General features: G+C 42.8%; 3 protein-coding genes and 1 pseudogene across 5 annotated transcripts; 3 read left to right on the top strand and 1 right to left on the bottom strand.

Moving 5' to 3' along the window:
• Positions 1 to 483: 483 nt before the first annotated feature.
• Positions 484 to 7,095, top strand: mfrp (membrane frizzled-related protein). The gene is made up of 13 exons (XM_084559233.1): positions 484 to 790; positions 2,250 to 2,358; positions 3,288 to 3,422; positions 3,690 to 3,857; positions 3,937 to 4,156; positions 4,592 to 4,722; positions 4,811 to 4,936; positions 5,017 to 5,093; positions 5,192 to 5,340; positions 5,429 to 5,559; positions 5,798 to 5,932; positions 6,208 to 6,335; positions 6,427 to 7,095. The coding sequence occupies exons 1-13, from the start codon at positions 737 to 739 to the stop codon at positions 6,649 to 6,651; spliced, it is 1,788 nt and encodes a 595-aa protein (XP_084415359.1). The 5' UTR covers positions 484 to 736; the 3' UTR covers positions 6,652 to 7,095.
• Positions 7,096 to 7,423: 328 nt separating this feature from the next.
• On the bottom strand, positions 7,424 to 10,966 carry nudt8 (nudix hydrolase 8). Of its 2 annotated transcripts, XM_084559235.1 has the most exons (5): positions 10,855 to 10,966; positions 9,319 to 10,164; positions 9,082 to 9,214; positions 8,631 to 8,708; positions 7,425 to 8,307 (listed from the first exon to the last, which is right to left on the bottom strand). In XM_084559235.1, exons 2-5 carry the CDS (start codon positions 10,161 to 10,163, stop codon positions 8,122 to 8,124), a joined length of 1,242 nt encoding a protein of 413 aa, XP_084415361.1. In that variant the 5' UTR covers position 10,164; positions 10,855 to 10,966; the 3' UTR covers positions 7,425 to 8,121. The 2 variants fall into 2 exon arrangements, with proteins under 2 accessions (XP_084415360.1, XP_084415361.1); XM_084559234.1 differs by lacking the exon at positions 10,855 to 10,966 and having other exon boundaries at positions 7,424 to 8,307; positions 9,319 to 10,363.
• An 88-nt stretch (positions 10,967 to 11,054) lies between these two features.
• ftr86 (finTRIM family, member 86) lies at positions 11,055 to 16,694 on the top strand. Its single transcript, XM_084559232.1, has 12 exons — positions 11,055 to 11,356; positions 11,537 to 12,099; positions 12,425 to 12,520; positions 12,682 to 12,915; positions 13,016 to 13,178; positions 13,263 to 13,358; positions 13,468 to 13,500; positions 13,618 to 13,668; positions 13,797 to 13,835; positions 14,020 to 14,085; positions 14,184 to 14,386; positions 15,702 to 16,694. The coding sequence occupies exons 2-12, from the start codon at positions 11,590 to 11,592 to the stop codon at positions 16,035 to 16,037; spliced, it is 1,827 nt and encodes a 608-aa protein (XP_084415358.1). The 5' UTR covers positions 11,055 to 11,356; positions 11,537 to 11,589; the 3' UTR covers positions 16,038 to 16,694.
• Positions 16,695 to 18,098: 1,404 nt separating this feature from the next.
• Positions 18,099 to 18,991, top strand: LOC311497786 (complement C1q-like protein 4; annotated as a pseudogene). The gene has a single exon. The product of its transcript is annotated as a complement C1q-like protein 4 (transcript).
• Positions 18,992 to 24,242: the final 5,251 nt, after the last annotated feature.

The following is a 24,242-nucleotide window of genomic DNA, read 5'->3' as shown; positions in this document are numbered from 1 at the left end:
AAATCACACAGAATTATTCCCGGACTCAGACTGAGCAGCGTCTGTGCCAGAGTTCTTTGGTTTAAAATGCTGCTGGTGTTTATTTGCACTATTATGTTTGTGCACCTGCTCACTCTGGCCTGAGCTCCCAAGTGTTTCAGTCATACATTTTAGGAGCTTTAAAGATCTTTACGCGGATTATAGAGATTTAACAGGGACCCCCACCTTCACCTCCACCCCTCACCCCTCACCCCTCCTCGGTCCTTCCCTGTCCTCTGTCCTCCTCGGGGGCTCAGTCCTCTCAGCTGACTCGGCTTTGCACAGCACTGTGAAGGAGTTTCTAAAACTCTTTAGTAGGCAGTCACACACACTCAAAAAGCAAGGCATACGCAGGTTAATTTTTTTTAAGCTGAACCGGAGAAAAAAGGGGCAGAGAACAGCAGCAAACACGGATATTTTAACATAAATCTGAAAAGTCTTTGATTGGAATTATATTGTGTTCATATTTCTCACTTTGACCTGGATTAAGTCGATGGATTTCCAACAAAGAAGTGCACTGTGCGGTAGGACTCGGGGCTGCGGGCTCTCACAACTACAGTGGAGGTTTACAGTCGAAGCAAGAAGTGAACAATGGTAGGAAAACTCAGGAAAATACCATTAAAATTCCCTCTCTTCAACATTTCATCCTGGACGTTTTCACTACAGCACCAAGAGGAGCGCTGATCAGAGTCCCTAGAGACGGGGCAGTTGACTAAAGATGTCTGACCTCAGCCAAGTTGCTGTGTACTCAGACACCTCAGATATTTACAAGGTGAGAGGGGAAGTTTAAATTTGAATCATGGTAATACACTTTAGATGAAGAAGATATAAAGTGACATTTTGAATTTGACATGTAGTTGAATTCCAAGTCTCATGGAACTCTCCTAGTCTCACTTGTGTAGGCCTTAACTAACGTACTAGGCCCCACAACCCCAACTTTATGGTGGTGGTTCAGGTTTTTTTAATCTGTAACAACAACAGTACAACAAAATCTAATATTTAAGTTAGACAAAACAAGCCCAGCTCAAGGCCGCTTACAATCATTTTCACTGGTGTAGATGTTGTAGTATTTTTAGGATGGAAATTTACCTATTTCTCTTATTTATCCATTGACCAAAATCTATCACCGCTTATTCTCTTGAAACTCATTTTAGATCTGGGCCACACACAGCTCAATTTGATCTCGAGCAGGCCGGACCAGTAACATAATGACATCATAGCATATAATTAATGACAACTCCAGATTTTTCCCTTTGTTTTTGTGCAAGGAAATATAAGTAGATTATGATAATACCCTGTTACAAAACATTTTATAAACAACCAGAAACATTTTAAGAAAGATATGTGCAATTATGGACAAATTAGGAATAGGTGCCAATTTTATTGAAAAATTACAGTTACTGTTTTCTGAAATGCAGCCCGCGGGCGAGATTGGACCCTCTGGCTGGCCGGTTTTAGCCCACAGGCCAAAATGTTTGACACCCCTGCCCTTCGGGGATTTGCGTAGGCTGGAGCCTATTCCAGCTGCCATTGGGCAAGAAGCAGGTTACACCCCGGACAGGTTGCCAGTATGTGACAGACAAACAAACCACTCACATCTACAGCCAATACAGAATCTTTCTAATGTGGGAGGCTCTAGCCAGCTGGCAGATTTGAACCCACAACCCTTCTTGCTGTGAGGTGACAGTGCTGACATATAGACCTTTTTCACACTTTCAGCTCATTTAGCTGTCCTGCAACCCTCCTGTTCAGGTTCTCTCTCTTTGCTTCAGGCAACAGCACGTAGCACATACAAGAAGCTCTAAAGACCACACTCTCAGCACAAAACAAAAGACAAACGACAAGCAACTAGTTGGTGAACACAGGGAAGTATTTAGCTACAAATGAGTCAGATCATTTCCCTCAGGAGTTGTGACAACACAAGAGATAGAAGAGAACCAACATAGCAACTTAAAAGGTGATGAAGTGTAGTAATATCATTAGATTGCCTGAATGAGAGCGAGTGGACTGTGACATAAACAATATATTTTGCAAGCTGACATGAATGTCTGCAATGGTCTAACTTAGCAACTACAAGTCATGGTCACCAAAGACAGAATAAAGCTGCGTGTGTTTAAATGAAAGAGACAGAATATTCTGTTTTTGACGTTAAATTGCTTTTCAATCAACAAGTTGTGTGCAAATCTTTTGTCAGAAACTACATTAAGTTTAGCTTGTTCGTCTCATCACAGAATGTGTTCTGCAACCCCGCCTTCGAACTCGAGGGGGAGAGAGAGGAGAGGGTGGAGGGGTTCAGGACGTCCTCATCAACTCCTGAACCAATCAAACCGCCAGCAGCGAGTGAGTCTTGCTGCCGTCTACATGTATTAGTGTGTGTATGTGTATAGAGTTCAACTTTCTTTGTAAAAAAATAAGTGTATGTAAATATGCTTATCATGATCAAATGTGGTTGCATGAGGACTAAAGGTGCTGTTGTGTGTATATATTAGTTCTACTATGGCTGAATGTGAGGCTGTGAAAAGAGCATAATTCATGTCTTATGTAAATTTCATATTTATAGTATGTATTTAAGTTTTCAAAAATCACAGCTTGGACTTGGAGTTTGATTTGTCAGCCAGGGACAGTTCAATGAAAAATACTACACGGCTGCATTATGAGGAAAGAAGATCCTTTATTTTAGCATTTGTTCTTTGGATATTAAGAAATTAATTTATATTAATATAATTTTTAAAATCGGAGTTTATGTGTTTTGTGTATTTTTTGGCAAAATGTGTTGATACAATATGTCGAAGTGAAAAAATAATAGTCAGATCATATAGGAAATGTTGTGCTGAAAAAAATGATACCAAACATGGGCATGGTAAACATTTTGTAATGTGGTACATGAAGACAAAATCAAAAGTATTCAAAAACGGCCAAAATAGGTTCAGGACTCTAAGGGTTAATACGTGTTGTTTCAGTTTTGAAATGTGAACTACAAAGTGACAGAAGGATTTTGTCTGGTTGCACAACCAGTTTTTAGGTTTCGTTTTAGGTCATTGTAGAGGAATTGATAATTCAGAGGTATATTTTGTCCCAGCTTTGGAAGGGACATGGATGTACGGTCATTAAAGCAAGTGAACATCACACATGATTCTGTTTCAATAGCAGCAAGTGTTAAATAAAAACAAAAAAAGTCAATTATCCAGAGGCTTAAGGTCATTAAGGTTTAGACGTTTTGTTCAACTACACGCCCATGAGATAATGTATGTTTGTGTTTTGTGATTCAGGCCTTGGCTGGGGTCTGTTTGGGGTCTGCGTGATGCGCCTACGGGGGCCGGGTAGTAGCTGGGGGGTGGTGGTGGTGGTCTCTGCCCTGCTCCTGCTGGCAGCCCTCGGACTGGCGCTGGCCCTCATTCTCACACGTGAGTATTGGCTATACCTCAAAACAGCCAACAATAAAGAAATAACACAAACTAATTGATTTTAGAAACCCATATTCCATACTGATTGTTCATGTGTGTGTGAGGTGAAGTGGCATCATTTTACCAATGCAGATGCGCCTTTACTGGACAGGTTGATAAATAGGAGAAAACTATTCTAATCTCATTACTGATGCCATCTATTGTACGTTAATAAAAAATTCTGTGAGGAGAGAAGAGATTTCTATTATTTATTTTTTCCTCATTTAGAGATAAAAGGCCAAGCAGTGGAGGATCAGATGCTGTCCACCAGCACTCCAGACCCACAGAGTGCAGGAGATGGAACGTCCCATACTTTACCAACAGTCTCGACCAACAGAGGTCAAGCGGACAGTACAGTTGCGCCCCAGCCTGCCAGAATCCCCCTGTCTGATACAAGTAGGTCTGCCCTCACCAAGCACAAATTATGCTTTATCGTTTTCGATTTCAGTTTAAGGCATTCCGCTCTGCCTCTCAGGTTGTGGAGGCGTTTTGACCGACTCTGAAGGCAGTTTCAGTTCTCCGAACCACCCCGGCTCCTACCCCCCCAACTCGCTGTGTGTGTGGGTCATCCGGGTCCCACCCCCCTCCTTGGTCCAGATTCATATTTCCTCTTTGATGGTGGAGGGACCATCTCCTTGTCTGTTTGACTGGCTGGAGGTACAGGAGCAGAAAGAGCAGACTTCTGTGGTCACCAGGTGAGTCAGGTCTTGGCGATACTGACAAAATAGTTCCTTACAGTCCCACACTACACTGACTCTCCTTAAAACGCCCTGCTTCTGCTTGCATGTAGGACCTCTGTATTCCTGCAAACAACATTGTCCTTCCTAGCGTCAGAAAAATGATGTTGTTGCCTCAGATTGTTGGTAGATGGCGCTAAAAGTCTGTGTATAATTGAAGAGCACTTCTGGGTAAAAGTTTCATTTCATGAGAAGAGTTTGACCTTTTTGCTTATTTACTTACATTCTTGGAAAGTGTCGTAACGTGATTCATGAAATACTAAAAATAATACGTAAGTCCTTCTCACAAATCCTGTTGAGAATTTATAGTTGCAGTGTTCAAAGTTCAGTCCAAAGCTGTAATGGAGAGAGGGAGAAAATAAAAGATTATCTGAATAAATTTCTCTCCCACAGGTTCTGTGGAAACATGGCTCCCCCAACAGTCAACACAAACAGCAGCACGGTGTGGGTCACCTTCCGCTCCGATGGCAGCATCGCAGGCAACGGCTTCACAGCGCAGTACAGGGCCATACCGCCCGGACACAGTGAGTGTAGTAGTCTGCATGTGGACGTACAGGCATTGTCAGGTCCGTTTGCAGCCATACGCATGTGTCAGTCTGTGTGTTTTCTCAGAGAGCTGCTCCAGAGAGGAGTTCATGTGTGACGGTGGTCGCTGTCTGCTGCCCGTGTCCTTGTGTGATGGTCATCCTCACTGTCACGACCAAACGGATGAGGCAAACTGCAGCCAGAAACATAACGGTGAGAAACTGAAAACGGAAATCAAACACTATAGAAAAGGCCCAAGGGCTCAAGAGTGAACTTTTCTCCTTATTTTACAGAATGTGGTGGGCAGAGGTTTGGGCCGTACGGTTATGTGGAAAGTCCAAACCACCCCAGGCCTTATCCTCACCAGCAGGTACATTCAGAACAACATTAACCTCCCAAACACTCTCCCACCCTGGTAATGAGAGGACAGGGGCACCTGTGTCATTTCATTAATCTTGCATTTTTCAGCTGTGTATTTGGCACATATCTGTCGACGAGGGTCATGTCATCACACTGAGCTTCAGAAACTTCAGTCTGGAGACTCAGGACGTGTGTGAGTTTGACTATGTGGAGGTGCACGACAGCGTGAGCACAGGAGCTGGAAGAGTGCTGGGACGGTAAGACCTGAGGATAAATGGGTGCCTTCTTTTATGTGAGTTATATAACAACCAGTTTTCTGAAGCAACTTTTGTTTTGTTTTGTCAGGTTCTGTGGTACCACCTTCCCACCTGACCTGACCTCCTCTGGCCCCCACATGACTGTGGTGTTTGTGGCGGATGAGGGAGTGGCCGACAGCGGCTTCAACGCAACATACCAGGCTGTGTCTGTACTGGATAGTGAGTTTTTATCTTTGTAAAGCTAATCCATATTTAATCAAAGTACTGCAGCTTTACTTGGGATCTTTTCTTTTTACGTTTCCTCCCTCCTTATCTCTTTTTGACCATCTTCCATCTTTTCTCCCAGCTTCTTTGGCCTAGATTTATTCTTTTCAAGCCGTTTTCCTTAAATTCCATTTTTCCTTTTATCACGATCTCCTCTAAACCTCTATAAAACTCGTACTTATATTTTTAAAAGGGACATGTGGTCCCAGCCAGTTCGCCTGCAGAACAGGCGAGTGTCTTCAGCTGCAGTGGCTGTGCGATGGATGGAACGACTGTCCCGACGGAGAAGACGAACAGCACTGTGGCAACTCCACCTACCCTCCCTTCAGTGAGTGCATGTTATCTCTGACCTCGATCGGAGGCAGCAGCGTTTTGTTTCCACTGCCACTGAGACGACGCAGGAGGAAATCTGTTGTTGAATTAGAGGAGTGGAAACAACTGCACATTGCTTCTTAGAATAAAAGTACAGAAGATAGAAACGTTACTGCTGTCATTTCCAGTTGTGTCATATTTCTTATCTGTGTATTGACTATCCTGTCAGTCCTGAAAGTTATTCTAGTTTAATAGGTGTACATTAATGTTTTCCCCTCACCCTGAAACCAGCTTCATCCTGCGAGTTCATAGAGGAAGAGATGTGTCAGGGACTCAGCTACAACCTCACCTCCTTCCCCAACATCTGGCTATCTATTTCTGACCAGGGAGAAGCTGCCACCCTCCTACGACAGTATCGGGTAAAAGTTACATTCATAATTTATCTATTTCGCCTTCAAAAAGTTCCACTCTTTTGAGCCAAACAATTTATCTCTCCGTTTGGTTCTCCAGGTGCTGATGGAGCTGGCGTGCTTCGAGCCTCTACAGCGGCTTGTGTGTGGGATGTTTTTCCCCCTGTGCAGCCCCCATGGTGGCGTCCTGCAGCCCTGCCGCTCGGTCTGCTCCTCGGCCGAGCAGCAGTGCAGCCAAGCCCTGGATCTCTTCTCCTTCAGCTGGCCCTTCAACTGCCACCTTCTACCTGACTCACAGGACCCCATGGAGTGTTCGCTGCCTTAAAGCTTTAACAGTTGCAGCGCATTTAAGTTGTGATGTTAGTGCGACAGATCCAGGACTGTTCCTCCAGAAAAACACTGATTTGCAGCCAAGTATTCACCGACTGGAAGGACACATAATGCATGTGCTGAATACATTGGACTTGAAGTGACACCTTTGAAATAGATGTTAAGGATATGAAATGGGTTGAAATGGTCGTTTAAATGACTCTTTGCTGGCCTTCTGATTGGTCTGCTGACCACCAATCAGAGGACTCCTACCCCTTGTCGAGTCCCAACTTCCTATGTTAGTATTGCTAGCTTACACAAACAGAAGCAGTGTGGGGGCCCATTCCTATACAAAAATGATGAACACCTGTAAACCAAGTAGGCATTAAAACTTGTAATTGTGATTCTTAAGGGAAAAAAAAAAGCAAAGAAAAAAATCACGAAAAACGTACAGTCCACAATTATGGGTTCAGTGGAGGAAATATATACATATATATATATATATATATGAAAACTGAAAAACTAGTGACTGGACTAGTCATTTTTCCAGTGTCTGCCAACATCAGCACAGCTGCTAACATTAGCACACCTATTTTTAATTCAGGTTTTCAATGGTTTTCTATGAGAATGGTGTGTTGCATGGCTATTGTATGTCTAACTTCGCAAAAGTACCATAGGACGTCATGACTTGCCAAAGGGTAGGAGCCCTCTGGTTGGTGGTCAGCAGACCAATCATAAGGGAAGCAAAATAAAAGCTTTTAATCTCCAATAGGAATCAACATGTACTCTCAGTTGTCTTTTTCCATTATTTATTGGTTCAATGTCAATCATGTAAAATAGTAAACTGATTTAACAATACAGAGAGAATAGAATACTTTCAACACAAACTTCATTGCATTGTTCTTAACAAAACAAACCTTCACAGTGTGCTTCTATTTTATAGTGTTTGTAACAGTCCAGATCTGTTCTAGTGTCAGACCACATGAGGAACGCACAGGCTGAATCAAACTGGAAGTCATGGTTATGGCTGTGCTTTTCTGACCTGACATGATGAAATACAACAAACTCAAGTCTCATGTCACAGCCATGTGAGACTAAGTACTCGCTGACTTTACTTATTAAAAACCGAAGGGCTAACTGTTGGTGCAGGAAAACTGAAATTTAATTAAAAGATTTTGTATTTTAAAATTAAATAAGTGTTGAATACGTATTCAAATGAGAATCAATCAGGTAGTATGAGCAATGGCTCAGCCATTAGATGTAGTTACTTTATTTGTCATCAATGCGGCTGGCCTCCATCTTACACCTAAACTAGTCAATAGATTATTTACCATCCGAGGTTCAGAAAGTGCACAAGAGGAGATAGCTTTCTCATAATAAACCCAGAGAAGAAATATATAATAGACGGGTGAATGTTTTGTGATTCCTGGTTGGATTTTGCTACACAACAGTTGAATGTGAACCTTAAAAGTGCGTGACTGAGCCGTTATGGAGGGACAATAAGTTTTAGGGTATGGTCGAGGGCGACAGCAGTCAGGCCCCACACTCGATGTTTTCCATTTCGAAACACTGGTAGTGTGTACCCATACTTGTCTCCGGTGCGGAAGTGTGTGTAGCCGCGGTTCTGAGGGTTGCATAAGTGGGACAAGGACAAGGTGAAGATCTCCTCCACCTGCGGGAGGGGCCAGACAAACAAAGCACTTATTATAATGGTTTGAAATAGATGCATTTTTTGTAGTTGTTAGTGTGTAAATTTACTTTGCTAGTTTAAAAAGTTGTCAAAGAAAAACAGACAATAAAAAGGAGCTCAACTGCAATCAAACTTCTTTGACAATATAAAACTTCAAACAGATCATTTGGTCAAAGTAGGTAAAATGATCATAGAAAGCCTCTGTTGCATATGAGGGCAGTAGTGACTCTAGCAAGATTTCACAAACATACAATCACCAAGTACAAAACAATTTCAAGCAGATATAAAACATAGGATGACTTTACCTCTCCGGGGTTTGGTTTGAAGGCCAAATCTTCTAGAGGGCCGAGGTTGGCCAGCACGGGAGCAATCATCATCCCTGACTGGAGAGTCACACAGAACACCGCAGCATCAGAATGAGACATGTTTTTTATTTTATTTTTTTTTAAATAAATAAATATGGTGTGAACAGTTCTGAAAATGTGAGGACTCGCCGTTTTATATAAAATTGTAAAAAGAATATTTTCAGAGTTTTCATTCATTATTTTATGTACTAAATAATCAGTACATAAAATGATAGCTTAATCATAATTACAGTAACTGTAAACCATTCTAAATGGATAATAATGAAATATAATTTAGCAATCAAAACAAATAGCTAAATCATTTCTTAAAATGCAGCATTGCTCCACCCCAGGTATATAAACAGTAAAAAGTCGAATGTCATATTTGTTATAAAACCGCTCAGTCACTCACCATGTCCCTGAGAGGCTTCAGGACGCCCCAGACCCTCTCTGTTGCCACATTAACACCCAGCTCCTCCCTGGCTTCCCGCAATGCTGTGGCCACTACATCTCTGTCTGATGGGTCACTCTTTCCTCCAGCAAAGCTACACAATAACAAAAAGGAGGGGTGGAAAAAAGAGGCCACATTCAGTACTCCAATATGCAATTTTGAAAACAGGATACCATGTTTTTTTTGCTTCCCACTCACCTGACATCTCCCTTGTGCCTGCCCTTCAGGGTGCTGGAGCGGAGGGTGAAGAGGAAAGCAGGCTCCCCTTCAACAGAGCACAGAGAGACCAGGACTGATGCCCATCTCCCCTGGTTCGGACTTGCCTCTTTTCTCGCCCTTTCCGCCTCATAGAGCTTCAAGTTGGGCACGAGCCTGTGTCGACACCTGTTTTCATTCTCAGGGGATAAGCAGTCTCTCCAGGTGTCTGCCACACGAGGGGCAGCCTGATGAACATTTCTGGTTTGGTGATAACAGTCACTGTGGGGTTGTGATCTACTGTGAAAGTGTCTTAAAATGTGCAGTGCATTTGTTGAGAAGCTAAAACGTCTAACAAAGTGCTCCCTGTGATGTAAATGGCTTTGAAGAAGGTTACATTGAGTATTACTGGTGCAGCTGAGAGAAGGCAGGCTAAAGTCCCAAGGCTGTCTCCAGCGTTTACTGAAAGTTGTGTCGATTAAACAGTTCCAGTTACTGCTAACAGGATCAGACGCTTGTTTGGTTGCAGATTCTGAAGGCTGAAGATGGCTTAACAAAACGTCTTTGGATAGGATACTCTTAAATGAAGGTCCTCTCGGCTGATACCCGTCACGGTCCGCCCTAGAAAGGGACAGCTGTGTTGAACAGCAGACTGTCTCTGTGGGCAATGATGACCCATCCTTGCTCCTGTCATGTATTTCTTCATATCTCCTCCTTTCTTTCACATGATTTGCTCCCAGCCGTCCAGCATCAACGTGCTCGGAGATAGCAGCAAGGTGGGACTCTCTCAGCAGCAGCAATGACCTTGCGGGACAAGACCAAAACAGGATCTGAGGACCCCTAAACATCCTGTAACAGAAAACAGAAACATAAAGTAAATCACTTGTTGTTTCCATTGGTATGAATGATAACAATGATAACATGCTAGGTGAACCAAATCCACCTATCACTACCTGCAGAGTAGGTGAGGACTGATTACATCTAAGAAAGTGAATAGAAAGCAGACAAGGCAGGACGAAACCCAGCTGATCTTAGCTCAGATTCGACTATTGGCCAACGCTTTTAGGGATTTAGTAATTCTCCATTTCTCAAGTTCAGCTGTTACTCCCTAAGTAGGTGAAAGGTTATATGTCCCTTTCAGTCACTGTCCAACTTTAGCCCATTTACTGCTGCTGCTGTTAGTTAACTAGCTTGCTGTGCTGTAGTTACTTGTCAGCTGTGTCGCCAATAAAAAAACAAATTGACACCGTAGCTTCTCCGCCACCAAATAAAGCCATGAAACACAGGTACAAAAGCAGTCAACATCTTATCTTAATTTAAAAGAGGGTTGTGTGCGCGAGCTAAGTAACCGGCTAACTCTTTCAGCTAGCATAAACATAGCAAAACAGAGAGCTAACAAGCTAATGACATCAAATACCAAAGCTGGAATTTAGATTTGGCCAATGGCAACTAAGCGACATGTCCCACACCAACTCGTATGACACGGTAATACTCCAGTTTTAAAAGTTAAACATAATTTAAATGCGGGTAAACACTCACCTCGAAAGTTGAATCAGCAGCAGCTGGCTCCCTCACCCAGCAGCTAGCCGGCTATCATTGGTCAATATGGCGGCGGGTGGCTTCATAAGCGTCAGTGTTGCCCTCACTGCGCTGCGACGACGCCAAGAAGACTATTTCACAAGTCTTACAAGAATTAGCTTTCTGCGCATAAACGGAGGGAGGAGGCGATAAGGAACAGTTTATGCACATTATTTAGTGGTGAAATCACGGGGAACGTCCCAATCACATGTCCTTAGAGGCGAAAAACTAGTCTGTCTTGTTTGGCCTGCGTATCATCTACTCAGGGTTCCTTCCTAGACTAAATGATGAGTTTTAGTAGCTTTGGTTTCTCATAAGCCTATCATATAATTTGCCAGGGTAATTTTTTAAACATTATATGAAACCATTGGTGATGAATTCATTGAAACAGTGACTTTAAGTTTCCATTAGTTCAGAGACCAACCAAAGGATTTGACAAACCGGAAACACCAGTGACATAAGAGTAAGAAACTCCTTGTCTCACCTGTTTGACCAGTCCCACGCCAAGCCTACGTTGTTTCAGCTATTTTAGCAGCCTGTGATTCATTTGAACTGGCATTTGGTCTTGATATCCTTGGGTGTCTTTGCTTTAAAAAAAAGTCTGCTCCACTACAAGTAATTCTGTATCTGTAACTTGTTCTAGGTTGGATCTTTTTATTGCTTCAAATTCTCTTTTTCGATTGCACCGAGCACCACATGGCTTCAGCCTGGTCTGAAGAGGAGAGCTTTTCCTGTCCAGTATGTCTGGATATCCTGAAGGATCCAGCCACCCTACCATGTGGACACTCGTACTGCTTGGCTTGTATCCAGGGCCACTGGGACAAGAGAGACAGCAGGGGCCAGTACAGCTGCCCCCAGTGTAGGCAGGTCTTCAACCCTCGGCCCTCGCTGGCCAAGAGCACTTTGCTAGTGGAGGCTATGGAGAAGCTGAGAACAAGTAGCCTCAAGCTAAACACCGCCACAGCTGCCACCTCGGCCCCACCGTCGATGCCCATCTATCTGGAGGTCCTGCCACACAGAGGGCAGCGACAGGGCAGCGTGTACCCACAGCTTCCCACAGTGGAAGCCAGACCCTGTCCTCAACACGTGCGACCCCTCAACCTTTTTTGCCATGATGACAAAGAGAGTGTGTGTGAGATGTGTTGCCAGTATGGACACAAGGGACATCATGTGCTCAAACCACAAGAAGAGAGAAAAGAGAGACAGGTATGTCACTGAAAGTATATCATCGTAGTAATATGAATTATCGAAGAGTAATGTTTTTAGTGTGGCTTTCCCGACATCCTTTGTCACGTCAAAAATAAGGTGCATGTAGATGAAGAACCATGTTGGCGCAAGAGCAACATTTCCAAAATGTAGTTAAACTTGATGGACTTGTAAATCAACCAACAGTTGATGTTTGTCTGTGTATTCTTGCCACTCATTTGAAATGGTCATCCTCCTCTTGTTTTTTTCTACGCAAAAATATTTTGTATTATTTCATTAAATCCTCACTGATGGATAACATCATGGTGTGGGTTTGTGTGTGTAGAAAGAGCTTCTTCAGATGAAGACAGAAGTAGAGAGGAGAGTCCAGGAGACTGAAAGGAAGCTTAAGACACTCCCACATTCTGCCCGTCAACACAAAGTAAGTAGAAGTAGAAGTATGAGTGGTGTAGAATCCTTTCTTTTTAGTCCCCATTCCTTACTACTTGGTTGTAGTTTTGTTTGTGACATGTTATGTTTCTTCATTCTTGGTACTGCTATTTCACACCATCCATATCTTTGCGTTCCTCTCCACACTCTTAGGCCTTGGTCCAGGCTCTCGAGAAGGAGAGCACAGATTTATTCTCTGAGATAGCCAAGAACGTGGATCTAACCGGCACGCAGGTTGGTGAGCTCCTAAGCACTCATGAGTCCTCCTTAGGCAGTCAGGTTGAAGGGCAGATCCACAGACTGGAGCAGGAGGTGGCCCAGCTCCACTGGAGGAGTGAGGAGCTGAGCAGACTGGCTGACATGCAGGACGACGTCTGCTTCTTGAAGGTAACGAGTGAGAGGCAGGGTCTTTCTGAAAGATCATTTATACAATTACAAGACTAGCTGATTTTAATTGTGAAACTTTGTAACTTTTGTTCGTCTCCAGAATTTCTTCCTCTTGGAGCCGCTGGGTCAGATGGGTGCCCCAGGAGAGTCTGCGCTGAGTAAGGAGGAGGCTGCGATAGCTTCCATCCGCTCAACCATGAAAGAACTGCAAGAGTCAATTCAGGGTCTTTGCAAAGCCACTCTGGACAAGATTGTTACATTAGGTTTGTGGTTCTCTTCTCTTCTCTTCTCTTCTCTTCTCTTCTCTTCTCTTCTCCAGATTGTCAAATTTTCTCTGTTCCTTGCAGTGAATCTTGACCCTGTGGCTTCAACTCCCAATGGTGCAGCAGCAACAGCCTCAACACCAGCTGATAATTCTGGTCAGGCGACAACTCAAAATACAGGTAGCTTCCTCCAGGTCATATAGTGCAACACAAGCACAGAATGAGTTCAAGCTGAAAAACAAATGTTTTCTGACCACATGTGTTTCTTTCAACTCCTCCTCTTTTCTAGAGGACCCTCCACCATTGCCACCACGATGCCAAGGTAATTTACTTTGCGGATAAGTATACAGTATTTTGGTGGCTGATCAAACAAATGCTCTTTGACCTGAAGATTGAAATGTGATGGAATATTTTATTGCACACTTTTTTCTTGGCTCAGGGCATAAGCCACCAATGCCTGTGGGTCATGTGGGTCATGTGGGTCCTCAAGGTAAGAATAAGAAACTCTGCAAGAGTACATGATTTTGCTGATGTTAGATGCCATGGAGTTGGGATGTTCTTTGATTTACCTTTTCCATTTGTTTTGTTGCCTTTCTTTTCATCACTCTGGACATGAAGCCTCAGCCCCACCTCCACCCATCCTTCCTCGTCGTCAAGGTAAATACATTAGTACAAAATGCCTTTACATGTCACTCCACTACTTATTCTCTCTGTTATAGTAGACTACTTTTATTCCATGAAATAAATCATGAGTGGGTAATCAAGTAAACGGAGGACTTACTTGTACTTACAATGTACTGATTTATTTTTTTGTTGTTGTTGTTTCTCATTTTGCTCTTAGCTTCTCATGTAACAACCGAGGCACATTTGAGTCCAGAACCAAAAAACAGACAGGAGATGCTAAAGTGTGAGTCTGTAGTACTCCATTATAAAAAGCAGAACATAGACCACAGTATCCAACTCTTGTTTTCTAGTCTTTACTAAAAATCCATCTTCTTCCTCCAGTTCATTTTGAACCCACCATGGACCCCAACACGGTGTATCGTCACGTGCTGCTGTCAGATGGCGGTCGTAAGGCCACCATGCGGCCTGAGAACCTGAACCCACCAGAGCATCCTGAACGCTTCCAGTTCTGGAGGCAGGTTCTCTGCAGAGAGGCCCTGGCAGGGAGCCCTTACTACTGGGAGGTGGAGTGGACTGGCCATAAGGTGAATCCATAGACGTATGAAGAAGAAGTATGGTTCATGCAATAAATTGATAGCAATCTGTCAACTATATTTTCTAGAATATTATGTAAAATTACATATACACCGATCAGCCACAACATTAAAACCCACTGATAGAAATAAATAACATTCACCATTTTGTGACAGTACAATGAACTTTTGGACCTGGCATTCATGTGGATGTTACTTAGACATGTATCACCCACCTAGACCAGACCAGGCACCCCCACCCCATAGCAATGACACTCCTTGATGGCAGCAGCCATCCCCAGCAGGATGCAGCCTGACACAGACACACACATGAAAACGGTTTAGGAACAACTCAAAAAACATGATAAACGGTGTCAGGATCTGAGTCCCCCAAAATATCCTGTCAAAGTGTTGACTTGGCCTCCAAATTCACTAGATCCCAAACTGATCAAGTATCTGTGGGATACATTGGAACAAGCCTGATCCACAGAGACCCCTTCCCTCAATCCATAGGGCCCAAAGGCCCCCACTAACAGTATTCTGTTGCCAGAAGGCCCATGTCCATTCTCAGATGTGTCAGAGCTGTTTTGGAGGCACAAGGTAGACTTACACAGTATTAGGAAGGTGGTCATAATGTTGTGTCTGATTGTTGTATACTACCCTAGGACGGAATCTCCATCCACAGAAGGAGACTTCTTTGAATTTCAGAGCAACATAGAAGTATCATGGTAACAGGCAGTCAAGCCAAAGAAAGCTTATATCCATATTTCTATCCAATTTTGTTTTGCCATTTCTTCCATAATATACAGTATGCAGAGTCATATTTAGGGACCATCTCTTTGTTTTTTGCATTTAGTGGCAAATTACCAAATAGAAATATGTTAGTATAGTCATCGTGAGAGTGTTAGCTGTTAGTTGTTAGTTGGGGCAGCTGTGGCTTAGTGGGTAGAGCGGGTCGTCCAGAGGGTATGCATGGACACTGAACACTGAGTTACTCCCAGTTCTTGGCACTGGTGTGTGAATGTGTGTGAGCTTGTGTAACTGGGTGGGTGAATGTGATATTGTGACTTTAAAGCACTTTGAGTAGGTAGGAAAGTGTTACCATCCACCAAAGTAGCCGATGTAAAAACAGTATGTCTAATCTCACACTCTTCTTGGTATGTGCAAGACTAGTATGCATCTTTGAATATTACAAATACCTGTTAACTCACATCCGTATTAGGTTAGGTACTAAAGATAAAACTTTACACTTACCACTCCCTTTCATTGTTCAGGCAGCATGATTTGCTTCTTTTCCTAACCCAGTTTTCTCTGTCCCACAATGTAGGTCACTGTCGGCGTTGCCTATAAGGAGATGGAACGCAAAAGTTCTGATGACAAGAGCCGCTTGGGCCATAATGCTCAGTCCTGGAGCCTCTACTGGTCCGGGACTGGCTTCTCCTTCTGGCACAATGGCCAGGAAAAGCTGCTGGGTTCACCTAAGGCCAAACGGATCGGTATCTATTTGGACCAGCATGCTGGTGTTCTGGCCTTTTATGGCATTGTTAACAACCAGGCTAACCTCATTCACAACCACCAGGAACAGTTCACTGGCCCTCTGTACCCAGGATTCAGGTTCTGGGCAGGAGCAGGGGCTACAGTGACTGTTTGCCAACTGGCCTGAGTTGTATATGATGAATTGACTGCTGCTTTTTCTATACACTAATTTGACAGATTATTAGGCACACCAGTGAAAACTAATGCATTCTAATACAGTAGTAATAAAGTAGCACTAAATCCTCCTTAATGACTGAATAAATGTTCAGTTTACATTGAAACAGCATCAGAAAGGTGGTAATTTAACCGTATGATAATTTTGGAGGATGTACTTTGTGGTGCTGATTAACTGGATTGAATTAAACACTAAAGGGTTTGAGTAATTTAGCCTAACCCACTGATTAGAATGAGGTTGTCAGAAACATAGAAACATGTGTCAGTTCAACACAATAGCACTACAAACCACAGCCTCGAAATTGAAAACACAGTTGAATGAGCAGCTATGGTTTTTTTTTGTTTTTTGCTGAATACCATAACCTTCGTTAAGCTAAGATGTTATGTAGGACTGTTGAATGTATTCATTTTCGCTAACGTACCTAATAAACTGGCAAGTGAGTGTATATGACTTGCTTGTCTGGTTGGACGCATCTGAAATTTTAATAGTGAAGTAAATCTGTTGTTGCCCTGTACGTGTTCAGTAACATCTGGTTTGCAAATTAGTTTAGTTTGTGATTCAAATTTTCTAAATATTTCTTTGTAAGTGAAAGCTTAATAAATGCTCATTTCATCTATAAGCCTTGTTGTTGTTTTTGTTTTACCTTATATCAATTTGGATAGTTAATGATTCAGTATTTATTTAACATGTAAATTCTCTGGGCCTTCTTATGTGACTAAAGTAGTAACCCGTATACTGCCGATCTTATCTTAGATCCCTATGGCTCAGTGACCTGGATGCGTAAAGCTCCCTCCATAGTTATCTCTGTAGTCATGCTCTCACACTGATTAGGAAACTATGTCAGCCTCTTTGGTCTTTTGTCAATACGTTTCATTTTATGGTCACGATTACATAGCTTTCAATGAACCTGCGATGAAAAGTCACAATTTATTTGGACTCAAAAGCCTATTTCCCAGCCTGATAGAAAATATTTTCTGAGTCTTCATAAAGTCTTCAAACATTCATAAACAAGCAACTTGCTTTGTGCCATTTGGTAATCCAACACTATTCACAGGAGGACAATGATGCTCTCATTTTACATGTGGAGGCAACAGCTTGTAGTGTCCTGCCCTGATTAAAAAAGTTGGACACATTAAATAGATGCAATAAACACTGGTGGCACGGTGTCCTTCAATGCTTCTGTGTCCAAAACATCTGTCTTACATGAGGGATTAGGCAAATCTGCTTGTATACATAAAACTGCGATGTCAGTGGTTAACATGTAGTTAAACACTGTAAGGCAATGCCACTTGTACGGTGCCACGCATCTCACTCTATCTTTGCTACACAATATAGTCTAACATGCACTTGAAACGCAGAGGAAAGATCTAAATGTGCTGATGAGAACCCCAAACCATGTGGACAACATGTCTCAGAGGAGTGAGGATACCTGACCTACATTGACAAAACAAAGACCCGGAGGCTATGTCTGTGTGTCTCTAAAGACCCTCACTCAATGAAGAAAAGAGTGAAGGTATACAGGTATGAATGCATATAGGGGAAACAGGGAGGAGTCTTTGAAAGCCAAAAGAAAAGAATTGTTGGGAAACATATATATATAGCTGTAACTCTTGACCCTGCATTAGTCTACCTCGTCCTCTACCCTCCCGAAGCTATCATCAGTTCTCAACATCACGATGCAAGGTGAGAGTTGATTTACTAAGCAAAAAGTTGTTAGAATTGACAGGTTGTAACTGTAGATTGTGAATGTTTGAAATCTTGCTGGATTGCTGGATGTTACATGTAGGTGGAGAACTTTTACAAGAGTCAGTGATTTTGAAAAGCTTCCTTCCAAGTTTAGTGCTACATATCTTTGCTCTTCTTCTCCCAGCTATTGTACTGCTGTGTCTGCTGGAAGCAGTGTTCGTCCAGGCTCTTAATTATAACTGGAACGGACCCACAGGCAACACAGAAAACAGAGGCGTCGATCTCAACACAGAAGATGGTGAGAGATAATGTTAATCTAAAACTATAATTATTATTATATGCTTTCTTAGACGTGTTTATGTGACCGTGTGTTTGCCTTCAGTGTGTCTTACGGACCAGGCATCATGTGGCTGCTGTCTGATGCAGCAGCAGATACACAAGATGAAGATGTTCTTTAACATGACCCTCCATGACCTGGAGAGAGAACTGATGAAAACACAAACCGTCCTCAACAATGTCAGAGGTGAGACACATGCACAAACAACACAAACCAGAGGAGAGTGGATAACACTTAACCTCCTCACTGCACATTTCACAAATATAATCCCTTCTTTTTCCAACTGCAAGTTTATAATACATTTGTTTCTTCCCTTCTGCAACTGCAGCCAGCCGCAGTGCCTTCTCTGTCGCCCTAACAAATGAACCCAATTTGAAATGCTTTGGTCCCTTCCGTGATGACAGGCTTATTGCCTACAAACATGTCTTCATCAACCTGGGAGATGGCTACAGTGCAGACACTGGCATCTTCATTGTTCCCCGTTCTGGCGTCTACAGCCTCGCCCTCACCATCTACAGTGACGCCGGCTCACCTGGCAATACTCTGGCGGCGTGCGGTTCCCTGCAGGTTAATGGCAACGTGGTGGCAGGGCCCAAAGAAAAAAATATGCAAGACCAAGAGGACAGCGCCACTATTGTAGTGGCTCTTCAGCTGAACGCTGGAGACGAGGTGGCTGTCAACTTGCCCATCGGCTGTTTCCTCTGCGATGACAGCAGCCACTATAACACTTTCACTGGTTTCCTGTTGTATGCTACTGACTAAGTTAGGGAGGGGTAATTGAAGATTTTCAAGCATCAGAAATCCAGTGTTATATGCCTGTGCCCATGTTCTGTGCTTATTCACACCTGCCTAACATTATGCAGAATAATCTGTCTTTGTTCTCATAATTTTTTACAGACATGATTTTATGTGTGGAAACATGTGGTCTGTAAAATTACAAGAAAATAAATCTGGATTTTGAGAAAATAATAATGGTATGGTATTTCCTTTTAATTTCCACAACAGCACACTGGAAAGATAAAAGCATTGTCACTTGATTTAACAAAAGAAATTTGTGGTTTGTCCATTTTTTTTACAATGGGGCATTTAAAAAGTAACTGCTCAACCAAACATATGCTGACATACTTCAAGTAATTAGGTGGAATGATTGTGTGTGAAACCCGCCACCTTAACTGTAACTATATCATAAAATTGTTATTTTTCACAGTTATTAATAGATAGTGGAGCAGCTGGACTCTATTTCCAACCCTACCATCACAAGATTAGCTGACACCTGGCACTTTAACGTAGTTTTAATTATATGTTGAATCACAACCTAAGTAAATATAAATGACAATAAATTAAAACATTTGGTTAATTCTATGTATATTTAATCACATAACATGAATAATGAATGAACGATTAATTTTCAGTTTCATTTCTGTTTATTGAAACATATTCTAACATTCATGCACATCAAATGTTCATACTTGAGTATGCCAAACTCAAGCTCGATATGTCATCAGGACTTGATGGCTTAGAGCTTGAAGATGGAGAAGAATGGTCGTCCCTAGACAGTTTGTTTTCTTTCTGTCTTTGGGGGCCAGAGACATTCTTGATTTTGATGTTGTTGACATCAGTATTGTGTCTTTGCTGGGCGTGATGCCCGCTAGACCGAGGATGGTGAGGACGACGTCTCCAGCGTGGGCCATGGAATCTGCCTCTGTGTTGTCTCTGTGGCCTCTGTGTTTGTTGGTAGGTGGAACAGTCATACCACTGGGGCTGCCTCAGATGACTTTGGCAGTGACAACAGATGTGTTCTCTTGGCCACTGCTGTGCAACCTCTGCATGTGAAGGACGTGGGTAGTAGGTTGCCTGTGGGCGTCTTTGGTGACAGGCAGCTCTGTTATGCCTTGCATGGATGGGCTTTTGGTACCTCGGATGGCGCTGCAGGGCCCCACCATGAGAGAAGTTGTGGTTATCCCAATTCCTCTGACGGCGGGGATTGAATCTGCGCGGCACCTTCACCACTTGTTGTGAAGTGGCCATCCCAGTCTTGGCATCTTCTTGACAATCCACTGCATAAGAGATTCTGCGGTAGTGGGCAGAGAAGGTTCTTGTTGTATCCATCACTCTAGTGGTGGTGCTTCCTGGATCTTTGCCCTGAGTGGCTCCAGTACTAGCTTGTTTCATGGACACATCATCTTCATCTTGAAATGAATCAGAGATTCTGCGGTACTGGGCAAGCAGGTGGTACCTGCAATGTGCACGCAGTGCCCAGATACCAGAGGAATCCTTTGTAGAGAATGAAGATGGTGGTCTTCTTTTAGTGATGGTGCTGCCCAAATCGTTATCCTGACATGTTCCAACATGATCATGTACTATGGGTACATCATCAACTGAATCAAAGATTCTCCGGTAGTGGGCAAGCAGTTGGTACCTGTGATGTTTGCGGGATGCCCACATACCAGATGAATCCTTGCTGAGAAGAGAACCGGTGTATCTTCGATGGTGTGAAGTAATAGTTCTTCTCTCCTCTTCTACCAGAGGTCCAGCGGTGGTGCAGCTGGCCTCCATCTCTGGTGTGGTAGGGTTGGTGCTGCCAGAGTCTTTGCACTGTGATGTTCCAGCGTCATCTTGTGCCGTGGATACGTCATCAGTGGAATCTGAAATTCTTCGGTAGTGGGCAAGAAGTTGGTACCTGCGATTTTTACGCATTGCCAACATACCAGAAGAATTCTTCTTGGGAGCTGAAACCGGGTTACGACGGTAGTTGGTGGTGTTCCTACTCGTCACATTCATCAACGGTGCTCCAGATGTCCCAGTGTCAGATTCACTGGGAATCATAGAGGAAATCCAGCGGTGGTGGGAAAGGAGTTGGTATCTGCGCAACTTGCGCAGTTCCCACAAACTGCAGGATTTTCCTAGATGCAGAGTACTGCTGCGAGTTTGAACTCGTGTAGCTTCCATGTCGTCTTGAGGGTCAACCGTGCTCTAGTGAGAAGTAGGCTTTCCAGACAATATGAAATGATTTCTGACGTTTCTGAAGTCCTGTTTATACTTTTCTGACATCAAAGACACTCTAGTGGCTTTGATGTCAGACCTGGTTGACCAAGTTGTCTGGCTTTGATGACATCATGTCACAGAATGCCATGATGCCATTGCAACAGCGTAGCCATGGCAACAGGAAAGTTATGTGACTTGAAATTCTATAGCATTCCATGCAAAATGACAAATAAAAAAACATACACAATAAAACACAAAAATATACACTGATTAGGCATAACATTACAACCATTGCCAGGAGAAGTAAATGGCATTGACCATCTTTTGACAATTCGATGTTCTCTTAGGAAACTTTTGGACTTGGCATTTGTGTGGATGTTACTTAGACATGTACCCCCCACATAGACCAGACCAGGCACCCCCACACCATAGTAATGACACTCCTTGATGGCAGCAGCCATCCCCAGCAGGATGCAGCCTGGAACAGGCACACACATAAAAACGGTTTAGGAACACTGATCTGTGGGATGCACTGGAACAAGCCTGATCCACAGAAGCCCCTCCCCTCAACTCATAGGACCCAAAGCCCCCCCCCCCCCCCCCCAATATTCTGTTGCCAGACACCACAGGACACCCTCTGAAGGTCCAAGTCCATTCTCTGATGAGTCACCTATACAATATTAGGAAGATGGTCATAATGTTATGCCTGGTTGGTTTGTATTCCAACACCAGTCTGTTTTAGCTCAAGAAGTAGTAAAGATGTTGTAAGTTTTAGTTAAAGTCTTCTTTTAGGCCACAATTTCAGTTCAGCCAGGCCTAGTCTTTCACAGGGCCCATAAAGAATTGTTGCAAACCCTTGCTCGGTCCTTGTCTGCAATGTAATCCCCCTCAATGACAAAGTGAATACAGCTCCAACTCGCAACCTGAATGAGTTGAATGACTGGCACGATGTATAAGTGGATTTCAAATCTGATTCTTAATTTGTCATATTCTTTTTTTTTTTTTTTTTTTTTAACACTTTATTTATGGAATTTTTCAGATTAATATTACAGCAAATAAGAAACAAGAAGACAAAGACCAATACATAAACTAAGAGAATAAAAATAAAAGGCCAACAATAACACAGACATGTAAAATAAAAAAAATAAATAAATAAATAAAAAAGTAGTAAGGGGGCGAAAGTCACAGCAGTACTAACAGCTCCACTGTACAACTGTTCATCTTACCAGAGAGGTGCGTAAGTAAGATAAAAGGGTTAAGAGAGCATCATTGGTCAGTCATATGATCTAGTACTGGGTTCCATATCCTGGAGAATTTCAAGGGATTACCAGAAAGTTCATATCTCAGTCTCTCCACATGTAAAATGCTCATGAGTTCCTTCTGCCAAGTCTCAAACTTGGGGGCTAAATCAGACTTCCACATTTTCAGTATGCATCTCTTAGCAATCATCATGCCAAAAGTAAAAGCAGTACGCATTTTATAATCCAGCTTTTTTAAAGTATTAGAGTGTCCTAACAGAGCAGTTTCAGGGTCAGGTGTTACTATTAAGTTAAAGGCAGAGGAAAACCATTGGAAAATGAGAGACCAAAAGTTGTGTAGTTTTGGGCAGGACCAGAAAAGGTGTGCAAGAGAGCCTTCGGCTGCATTGCATCTATTACACAGTGGAGACAGATCAGGGAAAATTTTATGTAATCTAGTTTTAGAATAATGTAATCTGTGAACTATCTTGTACTGGATCAGCTGAAGCCTAGCATTAATCGAGCAAGATTTAATGTTTGTTAATACCTCCTCCCAAGATTCATTGTCAATTTCAATACCAAGATCATCTTCCCAGGTTTGTTTAATCTTAATAGTAGATGAATCCAGGGTACTTGAGAAGTAACTAACCAGCCCTGAGATCAGGTGTTTTGCTTCAGGGGGGCCCAGGAGGGCTTCGAGCAATGCATCTTTTTTAGGTGGTAAACCGAGTGACTTAGTAGCCTGTCTAGCATAATGTTTCAATTGTAGGTATCTGAAAAAGTCGACTTTTGAAAGAGAAAATTTGGACTGCAGTTGTTCGAAAGAGCCAAAGTTTCCATCAATATAAAGGTCTTTTAGACTAACAATACCCTTACAGCTCCACTCTCTGAAGGCTCTGTCCGTAAGAGATGGTAAAAAGTCATGGTTTTGCCAGATTGGAGCGTTTACAGAGGTGTCTGGAAGCACACAACATTTTCTGATTTGATTCCAGATCCTCTGAGCATTTAACAGAACAAAGTGATCTTTCCTGTAGGACCTTGGGAAGGAGAAGAGGAGAGCAGGGAGAGAAGTATTTCTCGTTAGGCTTTTTTCAATGGTTAACCAAGGAGGTGGGATGAACCTGTCCCCTCTCTCAAAGCCATACTGCCAGTACACCATAACTCTAACATTGGCCGCCCAGTAGTAATGCAAAAAACACGGTAAACCCAGGCCCCCACATTCCCTTGGTTTTTGAAGGTGGCTTTTAGAGATCCTATGAGATTTATACCCCCAAACAAACGGTATGATGATGGAGTCAAGAAGCTTAAAGAAAGATTTGGGAATAAAGATAGGAACGTTCTGAAATAAATACAAAAATCTCGGTAGCCAAACCATCTTAATGGCATTAACTCGTCCAATCAAGGATAGAGGCAGAGTTCTCCATTTTTCTATATTCTCCTTGAGTTTGTTCAATTTTTCTGTGAAATTCAGTTTAAAAAGGGCGCTTGGCTTTTTGGATATTTTAATGCCCAGATATTTCACATAGTCAGGGACTATTTTAAAATGAGTGGACGACAAGAATAGTTGGTCCAGGTCATTAGCTAATGATATGAGCTCGCTCTTCTGCCAGTTAATAGTATAACCGGAGACCTCTCCGAAGGAGTCGATAAGTTGGAGTAAATGTGGTATTGATTGTTCCGGGTTGGATACAAAAAGGACCACGTCATCCGCATAAAGAGAAATCTTATGATCAACTCCACCTAGCGTTATAGGTTTGATGAGGACATGTTCCCTCACTCTAATTGCCAGGGGTTCAATGGCCAATGCAAAGAGGAGTGGCGAGAGGGGGCACCCCTGCCGTTACCCTCTCTGCAAAGGGAAGGAGGGTGACCGATCCAGATTAGTGAGAACAGATGCCGTTGGTTGGAAGT

Source organism: Chelon labrosus (genome assembly GCF_963514085.1).
Source record: "Chelon labrosus genome assembly, chromosome: 13".
NCBI lineage: Eukaryota > Metazoa > Chordata > Actinopteri > Mugiliformes > Mugilidae > Chelon > Chelon labrosus.
The sequence above is the reverse complement of the archived record's forward strand: the minus strand, read 5'-3'. Positions and strand labels throughout refer to the sequence as shown.

What these genes read in the sequence shown, in the direction of transcription:
- mfrp (XM_084559233.1), top strand. Translation starts at nt 737, where the DNA reads ATGTCTGACCTCAGCCAAGTTGCTGTGTACTCAGACACCTCAGATATT. An exon ending in GGCCTTATCCTCACCAGCAG is followed by an intron (nt 5,094 to 5,191) that starts GTACATTCAGAA and finishes TGCATTTTTCAG; the next exon opens with CTGTGTATTTGGCACATATC. An exon ending in CCCTCCTACGACAGTATCGG is followed by an intron (nt 6,336 to 6,426) that starts GTAAAAGTTACA and finishes TTGGTTCTCCAG; the next exon opens with GTGCTGATGGAGCTGGCGTG.
- nudt8 (XM_084559234.1), bottom strand. Translation starts at nt 10,238, where the DNA reads ATGTTATCATTGTTATCATTCATACCAATGGAAACAACAAGTGATTTA. An exon ending in AGGCACAAGGGAGATGTCAG is followed by an intron (nt 9,215 to 9,318) that starts GTGAGTGGGAAG and finishes GTTATTGTGTAG; the next exon opens with CTTTGCTGGAGGAAAGAGTG. An exon ending in TGAAGCCTCTCAGGGACATG is followed by an intron (nt 8,709 to 9,081) that starts GTGAGTGACTGA and finishes GTGACTCTCCAG; the next exon opens with TCAGGGATGATGATTGCTCC.
- ftr86 (XM_084559232.1), top strand. Translation starts at nt 11,590, where the DNA reads ATGGCTTCAGCCTGGTCTGAAGAGGAGAGCTTTTCCTGTCCAGTATGT. An exon ending in ATTCTGCCCGTCAACACAAA is followed by an intron (nt 12,521 to 12,681) that starts GTAAGTAGAAGT and finishes CCACACTCTTAG; the next exon opens with GCCTTGGTCCAGGCTCTCGA. An exon ending in ACGACGTCTGCTTCTTGAAG is followed by an intron (nt 12,916 to 13,015) that starts GTAACGAGTGAG and finishes GTTCGTCTCCAG; the next exon opens with AATTTCTTCCTCTTGGAGCC.